General features: G+C 42.5%; 1 protein-coding gene across 3 annotated transcripts in view; it reads left to right on the forward strand.

Moving 5' to 3' along the window:
* Positions 1 to 12,598, forward strand: part of FBN3 (fibrillin 3) — a 518,221-nt gene that overhangs the window by 255,283 nt on the left and 250,340 nt on the right. For all 3 annotated transcript variants that reach the window (XM_033955282.1, XM_033955284.1, XM_033955283.1), the window contains one exon: positions 2,376 to 2,458. In XM_033955282.1, the coding sequence (XP_033811173.1) occupies positions 2,376 to 2,458 (83 nt within the window). The remainder of the gene's footprint in view (positions 1 to 2,375; positions 2,459 to 12,598) is intronic.

Here is a 12,598-nt window from a genome sequence, read left to right on the forward strand (position 1 = left end):
GATACTCGAGAGGGTTCAGAGGAGAGCGACGCGACTGATAAAGGGTATGGAAAACCTAACATATGCCGAAAGATTGGAGAAACTGGGCCTCTTTTCCTTGGAAAGGCGGAAGCTTAGAGGGGACATGATAGAGACTTACAAGATCATGAAGGGCATGGAGAAAGTGGATAGGGACAGATTTTTCAAAATTTCAAAAAATACAAGAACGAGGGGGCATTCAGAAAAGTTAAGAGGGGACAGATTCAGTACCAATACTAGGTGGTGGACACCTGGAATGCGCTTCCAGAGAGTGTGATACGACAGAGTACGCTACAGGATTTCAAGAAGGGTTTGGATGAATTCCTGAAGGATAAGGGGATTGAAGGGTATAGATAAAGGATTGGATGATTTCCTGAAGGAAAAGGGGATTGAGGAGTACTGATAGAAAAGTGCTATGCAGGTCCTTGACCTGATGGGCTGCCGCACGAGCAGACTGCTGGGCGGGATGGACTTCAGGTCTGACCCAGCAGAGGCACTGCTTATGTCCTTATGATGGCCCGACGGTGGCCTAGCTTTCTTTGAAAGCTTTATCAACTGGAGCCCTGTAATATTGGATAGAGTGATTTTTGACAGGGCTAATTACTAGCTCCCCAAAATCGTGATAGCATTTTTTAGCGCAGGCCGGCGTGCTGAATGCTCTCTGCTGCTCCCAATGCTCATAGGAACTCTATGAGTGTCGGGAGCACTGCAGAGCATTCAGCACGCCGGCCTTCGCTAAAAAATGCTATCACGGTTTGGTAAAAGGGGTGGGGGTAGGTTTTTTGTGTTCCTTTGTTGAGCATTAAAAAAAACACATTTTGAGGGTTTGCAAAAAGCATATAGGTTAGTTAGGCACAAAGGTGTTACAATATTTCATAAGGAGCATTGAAGGTGGTTTTTTTTTTTTTTTTTAAATGCCTGTGATATGTGTGTGGTAGAGCCATTGTTGCTGGTACTCCATGATCTCAGCCTTTTTCTTTCTCTGCTGTGAGTGTTCATAGTTGTTATTTAGAGTATTATGGTGGAGAGGTTAAATTTAGTGTTAGACTTTAAGATTGCCAAACATGGAAGAAGTGTATTTTTCATCAGTGGGTACATACAGAATTGCCATCTTATTGGTATTGGAGAAACAAATTCCATAAATTTCTTATACTGGAGACTCAGACTGCAAATTGCACAGTCAAATGTCAGAAGCTGTTCCTCAGTATTTGGGATTGTTGTCTGCAAATACTTTCTCAATGAGCACGTAGCTTAGTTTTAAATAATTTAAGGACCCATTGACTTACTGTTGACAGATGCTGTGGCTCCCCTTAGTAGGGTTACAGTGGGATTGGGGGAGAAGAGAGGGGGAAAGGAAGGGAGATTTTCTCTCTGAGTTTATACTTTGAGTGGCTAGTGCTGGCTGCATGGGGTTATAAGAATCCGGATCCTATGTGGCTATTGAGGCCCCTGCCCACTGAAACTATTTGCTTTATGTCTTTTTTGTCTTTTTTTAAATAAATCTTTATTGATTTTTAAACTTTGACAATGCAATATAATTATCTGAAAATAAATATTTCATAAAACGCATTATTAAACATACAATTTATACTTAGAACAATCATTTTCTCCCCTCTCTTACCAAATTACTACAATAAGACAAATTATGTAATTATGTATTTGCCTTATGGCTGATATGGGAATTGGGAATGAGAGAGAAGGTATTATATATTGTAACAAACAAAATGTACTGAGATTGCTGTTCCGTGTGTGACAAAGATGTTTTCGTTTTCAGTAAAATTATGTTCTACGTTTGCAACCTGTTTTTTCAGGTTAGCACAACTTAGGGCACAATTGGAATTAATGGGGCAAGCAAACAGCTCCTATAATGAAGCAGTTTTCTTAATGGAACTTGGGAAAATATGGCAGGTTGGGAGAGGGCATCCACCACACACCACGATGAAAATAGGGGTATTAAGGGAGTCATGCTCACGCTCTGAACTTAGGGAAACTTTACAAAGATCTGTATGCATGTGGTCAATATTAGGAAGCAGACACAAATAATGAAGGAAAGATGGATTTCGGCTCCAAAGAAGAACCTTTGCCTATTCCTGTTGGAAAAGGCATTGTTCCCTTTTATGATGTTGTACTTTACTGTGGTAATCTGATATCCATGATTTCTTTAATAAAAATTATATTTTTTATTTTTTTTTTTAAAAGAAGAACCATCTTTGCTTATCCTATGGCCATAACACTGAATTTGCAGTGGGTGTGAGGTAGCTGGTTCACTGTGGCTGCATTGGCCCAGTTCCTGCCACGTAATGTCAGACATGAATGAGGAAAGAATTGAAAACTAACTCCCCAATGTCATTTTTCAGGCCAAATGTGTGCGGATCTCGATTTCACTCCTACTGTTGTCCAGGATGGAAAACACTCCCGGGTGGAAACCAGTGCATTGTTCGTGAGTATTCAGATGATACCCTCAAGCAGTGTCCAGTATTATGTAGCTGTCTCCCCTCTGTTTGTTATCTCTGTCCCCCTCCCTCTCCATGCATTGCCTGCAAATGTTTGCTCTTTCCACCCCTGCTCTTAGGGGCAAATTCTATAAACAGCGTCCAAATTGTAGGCATCCTACCGCTGTCTAACCAGCCAATCGGGATGCATGTATTTTTTTTTTAAAAACACATGAGGCAGGCAGCGTACATTGTAAGCATTTTCGCTAGCCATGGGAGGTGTGTAGGGCCGTTTAAACTCACCCAAGGCTAGGCATGGGCGTGGTTTTGCCCAGAAGTGGCCTTAGGCGAACTTAAGTGACCCTAGGTGTCTCCCTAGGGCTGCGATAGGCACCTGAAATGTAGGCCAGCAAAATGATTGTCTACATTTCAAATAGTTGTAAATATTAAGGAGATCAATTTATATGATAATATGCTCACAAACTAAGTCATTCAAGATTAAGTAGTATATTGTTGTTTTAAATTTATAATAAATTATTAAATAGAGAAAAGTGTTCAGTGTCAAAGTGCTTCCTACAGTTTCGAACCATTAAGGAAACAGATTGGGAACATCATCATACTTTTCTTTCAAGTCCCTGTTCTTGATAAGTTACTGTATATACAGAATATCGCGCTATAGATTAAAAGCAACAATGATGAAGAAAATTTTTTTGTTATATATATGTTTAAATATTTTTATTGGTTTAAACAAAATACATATAACAAAACCAGCATTGCACAGACCATAACAGCCATCCTCAAAAATAATACAGTCCCAATAGCCCCTCCCCCTGATCATAATACATTCCTGCAAATGAAAGAGAATTAACCTGGCGTTAAATTTACATATTCAGAATTCTGCTGCATGCTTGAGGCGTGAGATCAGTCCAAAAAGGCTCCCATAAGGTACAAAAACGACGTCCTGAAGGGGACTCAAGATCTGAAATACTGCGACGTTCCAAGGCTGCTTGTAATATCAAAAGTGATCGACAGTGTTGCACCAATGGTACCTCAGAAGAGAGCCAAATGTACAATATGGCTTTCCTTCCCATCAGCATGACTCGGTCCACAAAGGCTGCCATTCCTCGAGACTTTGGGGTTACGATCTGGTATTGTCCAAACAAAGCTGCTGGTGTAGGAGTCCAACTGCGTCGCCAGAGATTCGAGACATATCTACTAGAGAATGACACGGTGACAAAATTCATCACCGTTCCCGTCCCTGCGGATAACCGCGGGAAACCATCTTCATGTCATTCTTTAAGGAGAGAGGGAAGAAGCAGAGTATGAATGGCCACAACCACTGACCCACAAGCTTTGCTTTGAAGAATGTTGGTGTAGAAGGACAGAGGATGAAATAGACACTAGAAAATGATATGTGTTTATTTCCCACGGTTATCCGCGGGGACGGGAATGGTGAAGAATTTTGTCACCGTGTCATTCTCTAATATCTACCCAAAGTCATCCAAAATGCTATAACTCTCGGACAGGACCAAAATTGATGACCCAAAGAGGCATAAATGGTGGAACACTTAAGGCAATAATGAGACTGACTGATAAGCATCCGATAGGCCGAGGTAGGAGAGACATAAAGGTGAAGTAGAAACTTATGTTGAAGTTCCCAATGGGTAATATCAGACGTCAATTTGAGGGCTTTCTTCAAAGATCCACTGATAATTCTGCTCCAATAGGGTACATTGTAAGTCTGCTGCCCACAATCTGGCTATAAGCTCAAAGTTTGTCCCCAGCTGACATTCCAAGATGCCAACAGGATGGAAACTAAGTGGGATGAATTTTGTGCTGAGAGGCTAAACATCTCAGAGATCACCTCACGATTCGCTTCTGTCAACATGTTAGGGAAATAATGAAAATACATCAGAACTAGGCAAAATAATGAAATACATCAGAACTAGGTCTTGCAGTTGTGAAAAAGTATACAGACTATCTTCCTCATCAAATAATTGAAAAAGAAATTGTAGGCCCCTAGTTTTCCAGGAGCGGAATGCCCGGCACAAAATTCCCATTTCCCTGGATAGGTAGGTAAGGAGAAGATCCAGGGGAGACATGAAGAATGCGGCACACCAAATGCCAGGTCCTATACAGTCCAGGGTAAAAATGAGATAGGCTGAAATTGCTTTGCGAAGGCCTGATGGTATGGCAGGCAACATAGCACTAAAATGAGTAGGATATACCAAAGAAGTTTCCAGTTGAGTGGCCAAAAAATGAGACGTACCTCTGAATCAGTCATTAATATGGCGCATTTGACATGCCATAGCATACCATTTTATATTTAGCAAGCCATAACCCCCTCTCTCTCTCGTGGTATACAGAATTGGGCATACATAAGTCATGCCCTCCGTCCACCCTAGAGAAACCTCTGAATCCCTGCTATTAATTTCACCTCTTGGTTGCGAGTAATTAATAGTGGGAGCACCTGAAATCGGTACAACCAACGTGGAAAAATGACTATGTTGTAAAGGACTACCCTTCCCAAAATAGACAGTGGAAATGACGCCCAGATGCACATCGTATTCAAGGTGGTACACAAAAGTGCACCAAAGTTCTGTGCATATAATTGAGACAAATCTCTGGGCAATATGACCCCCAGGTATTTCAAAGAGGAGGTAGCCCAAGAGAAAGGAAATTCCCTCACCCAAGAATCCTGTAACGTAGCTAGTATGGCTAATACCACCGAATTTTGCCTATTCAAAGTAAACCCGGAGTAAAAATGGAACTCATCCAAGGCATTCAGTAAGTAAGGCAAAGAGGATTACGGATGTCAACACAAAAAGCAAATCATCAGCAAAAGCCATAACCTTTATAGGATATCCAGAGATAGTCAAACCCAGAATATCAGGGTCACGTCTAACTGTACACAAAAATGGTTACAAATAAAGCAAGAATAACAACGGGTACAGCGGACAACCCTGTCTAGTGCCCCTCTCAATTGAGAAAGGTTCCGTGCAAATATCATTAACCAATAGGTGAGCTACTGGGGATGTATATAATGCCTGTAAGGCGTTAAGATACCAACCACCTAGACCTACATGTTTCAAAACACCAAAAAGATATGGCCAGATATGGAGAAATTGGGTCTCTTTTCTCTGGAGAAGAGGAGACTTAGAGGGGATATGATAGAAACTTACAAGATCATGAAGGGCATAGAGAAAGTGGAGAGAGATAGATTCTTCAAACTTTCAAAAAAATAAAAGAACAAGAGGGATTTCGGAAAAGTTGAAAGGGGATAGATTCAAAACAAATGCTAGGAAGTTCTTCTTTACCCCATGTGTGGTGGACACCTGGAATGCACTTCCAGAGGACGTAATAGGGCAGAGCACGGTAACGGGGTTTAAGAAAGGATTGGACAATTTCTTGCTGGAGAAGGGGATAGAGGGGTATAGATAGAGGATTTACTACACAGGTCCAGGACTTGTTGGGCCGCCACGAGAGCGGACTGCTGGGCACGATGGACCTCAGGTCTGACCCAACAGAGGTATTACTTATGTTCAGTCTACCTGGTCAAATGCCCGAGCCGCGTCTAAACTCACGATCAGAGTAGGAATAGAACAATGGGTAGCATGCACCATAGCTATTAATACCTTCCGCACATTCATCACTGACTGCCTCCCGTGAATAAATCCTACTTGGTCATATCCAATCAAGTGCGGTAGGTATGTCGACAACCGATTAGCTAGAATTTTTGCTAATATTTTAAGGTCTACATATAATAGTGAGATGGGCTGATAGGAGTCCGGTAGAGTTTCATCTTTGCCCGGCTTCAAGATCAAAGTGATGAGGGCTTCATTCATACCATCTGCCAACCCCTTTGTTTTATATATATATATATATATATATATATACATATATATATATATATATATATATATATATATATATATATATATATATATATATATATATATATAGTAAACCAAGAATAGATGATCACTTGTCTTCTAATGATGTTAAATGTTCCTTGTGTCGTTCGGTTCGAGCAGTAGATTCTATTTTTTCATTTTTTATTTGCATAATGAAGTGAGTGATAATGTGCTCTGTGAATTAAAAATCATAGCACTCCCCAACCCAAACCTGGGTTTTGCCAGTAATGGCTTCTTCAGGAGAAGTGAATGTTGAATATCTACAAACAAAAACAAACTGAATTAAGATTAAAACAATTCATCAATGAAAAAAGAATCCTAACTGGGATACCGTCCACTAATTTTTGACGATACTTTCAATTTATATATAATTCATCTTTCAAATATTTAATGAGTAGCAGATTGAAAGGACTCAAGGGTTACAGAAACAGAACTAAGCAAATTGTAATGATCCATGAGTAAAAAATTCTCTTACTTGTGCTGGGGCGAGCAGATCTCTGTCAGCAGCGGCGTTCTCAAAGCTTAGAATCAGCTGGCAAATCTTCTAAGCGCGATATTTAAAACAGACGATGCGTTTGCATAAAGGGAAACTCAAGGCTGTATCAGTAAATTCAATGACATCCTATCTGACAATAAAAAATATACTGCGCAAGTGCTGCAAAGGAGGAAGTCAAGCCTCGATTTCATGATGAATTTCCCTTGAGATGTTAAGGGGCTTTAAAGGGATTAATCTTTTCTTCTCCCCCCCCCTCACACACTTCAAGGCTCCCCGATGGGTCTTTTAGCTGCATCCCAGCAGATATGTAAATAAAAAGTTTTAGAATAATTAATGGGTAGAGAGCTTAAAATGAGAAAATTATAATAAAGATTATATAGATTTTATAATGAAAAAGAGGGATCAATATTAAGAAGAACAGAGTTGAATGTATTTTTGTTTATCTAACTTATATCCACTGTAACTCGGTATTCAAACCATTTGGGGTCATAGTATTCCATTTAAAAATGGTTCTCTGTTCTTTTCTCAAAAGAGATAGTGATACATTGCCACCCCTGTGTAGTTGAATATGAAACAGTATTAGGTATTTTAATTCATCTTCAGTGTGGTTGTATTCAACCCAGTGTTCTACTATAGGTGCCTGCAAACGTTGATGTCTAATGCAACTCAAATGTTCTGCTATACGTATTTTTATAGGTCTTCTGGTTTGTCCTATATAGTATAAACCACACATTTCAAATAGACATGGCTACTGAGCCGATCGTGGCAAGGGAATCTCCCTGCCGTGATCAATTTAGCGGCAGCAGCAAGGAACCCATTCCCCCACAAAATTGACTGGCAAGAGAGATGCTCACTCCCTCCTGCCAGAACCCCCGAAGCCTCTCCCACCCCCAAATGTCTGTGGCAGGAGGGGGATGGGGGGCCTTAGGGATCTGGCCAATCAGAATCTTAGGCCACTCCCAGGATGCACTGGGAAGGAGGACTCCAGTTGGCCCAGGTATCTAAGACCCCTCCTATAGGAGGGCCTTAGGCATATAAGCCAATCAGGGCCTTAGGCCCCTCTTTGGTGCATCATAGAGTACACCGGGAAGGGGAAGGTTTGCCATATCACAGTGGCAGGCCTGCTGGCAGGAGGGAGTGGGCATCCTTCTTGCCTGCCATCAGATACAGATATGGGGGGCGGCAGGGAGATCTTGGGGGTGTCGGGAGGCATTTGGGGAGTGTCGGGAGGACCTTGGGGTATTGGAGCATGTGAAGGGTAGAGTCGGTGTGGAGCCGGGGAGTATGGGGTGGAGTCAGGGAGTGTTTGGGGGGCTTCAGGGATGATGGGGCCAGCGGCAGGAGGGAGTGGGCATCCCTCCTGCCGGGGAATGTCTTGGGGGGGTGGCAGCAGGAGTCTGTCCTGTGTCCTTAGTGCCCCCAGTGCCTCCTTCCCATGTCCATAGTGCCCCCAGTGCCTCTGTCCTGTGTCCCTAGTGCCTCCTTCCCATGTCCATAGAACCCCCAGTGCCTGTCCTGTATCCTTAATGCCCCCAGTGCTTCCTTCTCATGTCCATAATGTCCCCAGTGCCTCTGTCCTGTGTCCCTAGTACCTCCTTCCTATGTCTTCTCTTGCCTTTGTCCCTCCCCCGAAGCCAGCCTGCCTGCCTACCTCCTTCCCTCCCTCCAGTGCCTGATTCAACCCGCCCCCCCTCCCCCCCCCACGGATTCAAACCCCCGCCTGCCCATCTGTCTGCCCGCCTGTGTACTGCCGCTGCCTGCCAGTCTGCCTCCCTGCCGCGCCAATTTCAAACCCTGGGCCGCCGCCACTGCTTCTTGCCTTCTTCCTGTCAGAGAGGAAGTTCGGGCCTGTCACACAGCAATTGGCTGGCCCAGAACTTCCTCTCCAACGTCAAAATTGACGTCGGGAAGAAGGCAAGAAGCAGCAGCGGCGGCCCAGGGTTTGAATCGGCAGGGAAAGTGATCGCCTGTCCTGGTGTCCCCACGCACAGCTTCGGGACGCTGTCCCTGAAAACGGGACATTTCGGTTTCCCGAAGCGGTGGGTTGGGACAAGAGGACGGTCGGTCCAAAAACGGGACTGTCCTGTTGAAAACGGGACGTATGGTCACCTTACGCATGAACGACTACTTTGAAAAATTGCGAGCAATGGAATCAAAGGTGAAATACTCACATGGATTAAAAACTGGTTGGCGGATAGGTAACAGAGAGTGGGGGTAAATGGACAATACCAAACAAAGCAAATCCTCACTCAACAGGAAAAGATGCAAAAAAGAAGAGTGAACCAACTTGTACTTTCTTCTTATGTCTTTATTGAAATTTCTTCATATATTCAATTAATCTTGCTCCAAGCTATACTGCCCGACGGGACCCGTTTCGCCAACAATGGCTTTTTCAAGGGTTCCAGCAGGGAGCACTTATTCTGGCTTTCTCATAGTTCCAGGGCAGGAGTGGTAAATGGACAATACTCAGACTGGAAAAGCATCACAAGTAGAGTGTCGCAGGGTTTGGTGCTTGGACCTGTGCTCTTCAACATATTTATAAACGACCTGAAAATTTGTACAACGAGCGAGATGATAAAATTTGCAGACGTTACGAAGTTATTCAGAGTAGTGAAGACGCAGAAGGATTACGAAGACCTGCAACATGACATAAAACACGCTCGAGAAATGTGCCGTGACATGGCAAATGAGGTTTAACGTGGATAAGTGTAAGGTGATGCATGTCGGTAACAAAAATCTTATACATGAATACAGGATGTCCGGTGTGATATTTGGAGAGACCTCCCCCCCCCCAAGGAAAGAGACTTGGGAGTACTGGTTGACAAGTCAATGAAGCCGTCCATGCAATGCGCGGTGGTGGCGAAAAGGGTGAACAGAATGCTTGGAATGATTAAGAAGGGGATCACGAACAGATCGGATTGAAGGCAAATTAGAAGTTTTTCCACGTATTCATCATCATAGGACTCTTAGGAACCCCTGAAGAAAACATCTTGTCAAAACGCGGACCATGTTGGGTCCTGCGCTACTAGCAGACTAGGTCCTTTTGATTTGTTTGTGGATTATTTACTATTTTTTCATGTGGATTATTTTATTGTATATTTGGAACTTTGATTCTTTCATTAAAGTCCAATTCAGGATCATCGTCATTCCACAGTGTTTTTTTGTTTCTCTGAGAATATAGTCCCCCCATAACGAATGTTTATGCTCATTGTGGGCAATGAATCTGTTACCTATGGGTGGGTAAGAGTAGCATAGAGCAGGAACAATCTGGAGGGTTTTTGTCACAATGTGTGTGACAGATGGTAGTGAGTGTTAGTGCCAATGGGCGGTAACAATAACTTTTATACAAAGGAGGATGGAAAATAAAAATAAAAAAATGAGGCATAACGGATGATGCATGACTAGCGTGTATATTCAAAGGGGCCAAGTATACTAAAGTGCATAAAAGCTATGAGAATGAAAAAGCGAAAGGGGTACTATGAACTTATAAATATTATAGATAGATGCCGGTGGCTGATCGCATGCACTTAGAGAGGCAAGGGAACACAGATAAGAAATTGTGATTTGAAATGAAATATTATGAATAGGGTGTTTAAATCATAAGAACGACAGCTAATAACCTTCTTTCTATTTTGTCATTGAAGTATATAAATACAATGAGGTCTACTATCTTCTCTGTCATTGCCCCCTCTCTTTGGAATAGTATTCCAAATTACGTATGCGAAGAATCAATTCTTAATCATTTTAAGATGAAGCTAAAGACATTTCTCTTTCTTGATGCCTTCGAGACCTAACTGTCCTTTTAAGGGCAATTGAGTTCAACATTATTGAGTTCAACATTATTTATAGCAGCCCCTCCTATTGTTTCTTCCTTAATTGTTCTCTTTTACTTTATTGTATTTCTTGTCTTTTACCTTTTGTTCCTGTTTGTCTTTGCTTTTAAAAGTCTTCGAATGTTATTGTTATAGTTTGGTGACGCAATGTCTCTTAATCTTGTATTTTAGCTAAAGCATGTTTTATGTTTTTATGAATTTGTACACCGCCTGGAAGGCTGATTGGGTGGTATAAGAAATTTTAAATAAACTTGAAAGTCTATTTCTGCATTAAGGCCTGCTGGGCTGATTGTGTTCATTTCAAAAATGGTTCTTTGTTCAGTATGTAGAAGTATTTGATTGATAGCTCCCCCTCTCCATTTAGTTTTAAAGGTTCTAAACACATAAAATTTTAAGTTGTCTATAGTATGATTGAATTCCTGCCAGTGTGAAACAAGTGGGGCAGAAATCACACCTCTCAGGATGCAGCTACGGCGCTCTATGATGCGTGTTTTTATTTTACGTTTAGTTTTTCCCACGTATAGTAGGCCACAAGGGCAGATGATGATATATACCACAAGCCCAACTCCTCTACGCATATGTCCTCTCCAGAATGGATTACTGCAACTCCCTATTTAAAGGAATAACCAAAAAAGATCTCAAGCGCCTCCAACGGGTCCAAAATGCAGCTATCCGCCTCCTACACAGCCTCAACTACCATGATCCCATCTCCCCAGCACTCTGCGCTGAACACTGGCTCCCAATTAGCCAACGCTGTGCATTCAAGGCCCTGGCAATAGCACACAAAATAATTTATGCCACCACCCCCTCTTACATAAAATCCAAGCTACCCATCTACATCCCCACCCGCACCCTCCGCTCAGAAACGGAGATACGCCTATGCATTCCCCCCGGAAGGTCCCTCCTCTCAGAACCCGCCCGCAAACGCTCCTACAGCCACTTAATTCCCCAACTCTGGAACCAACTCCCCCCTCAACTCAGACTTCGGAACTCACTAATGACATTCCGGAAAATGGTAAAGACCCTCCTCTTCAACTAAAGGTCACCCTCAGTCTACACCCAACCCCTTAAACCCCACCTCTACCCTTCTTTCTCCATTCTAATCTTCTGCCAAAAATTTCTGTATAGTCCACTCTCAGCCTATACTCAAATAACTTGTATCTAAACTAAACTACTTATATTTAAACTACTGTTCTTAATTTGCTGTATAGTCCCTATATTTACACTGCTGCACAGTCTCGTATGTCCAAGTATTTAAATCTACTGTATAATCTTGTATGCCCAATTCACTTCATTGTGAATGTTTACTTGTAAACCGTTCTGAGCTACTGGGAGGACGGGATAAAAATCTAAATAAATAAATAAATAAGTTCGGTGTAGCATGTGCTACTGAAGTTCAGTCTAACTTTTGCCTGTCTTTGGATGATTGAAAGTGGAGATGTTTATAGAGTAGCGGCACACCGAGCATGTTCCACATGGCTGATGCCCAGAATGTACTTGTGAAGAATTGCTAGATTGCCGTCTTCTTCTCCTGCCTCCGTATCATCTGGTAACTTCAAGGTTTGAAAGGTGGGGAGGGAGGGGGCAGGCATCATAACAGAGAAAAATGCCTGTATCTAGGTGTGGTATACAGACCCCCAAGACAACTGGAAGACATGGACGCAGAATTAATTGAAGACATAGAGAATATCACTCTACGAGTAGAAGCTGTACTACTAGGGGACTTCAATATGCCTGATGCAGACTGGAACTCATTTTCAGCGACAACCAGCGGTAGCAGGAGGCTCTTAACCTCCATAAAGGGAGCACGTCTCAAACAAATGGTAACGGAGCCCACTAGGGCCCAGGCGATCCTCGACCTGGTACTCACCAACGGGGAAAGCGTCTCAGAGGTCTCAGTAGGAG

The sequence above is a fragment of the Geotrypetes seraphini genome, chromosome 8 (assembly GCF_902459505.1).
Source record: "Geotrypetes seraphini chromosome 8, aGeoSer1.1, whole genome shotgun sequence".
NCBI classification, from domain to species: domain Eukaryota; kingdom Metazoa; phylum Chordata; class Amphibia; order Gymnophiona; family Dermophiidae; genus Geotrypetes; species Geotrypetes seraphini.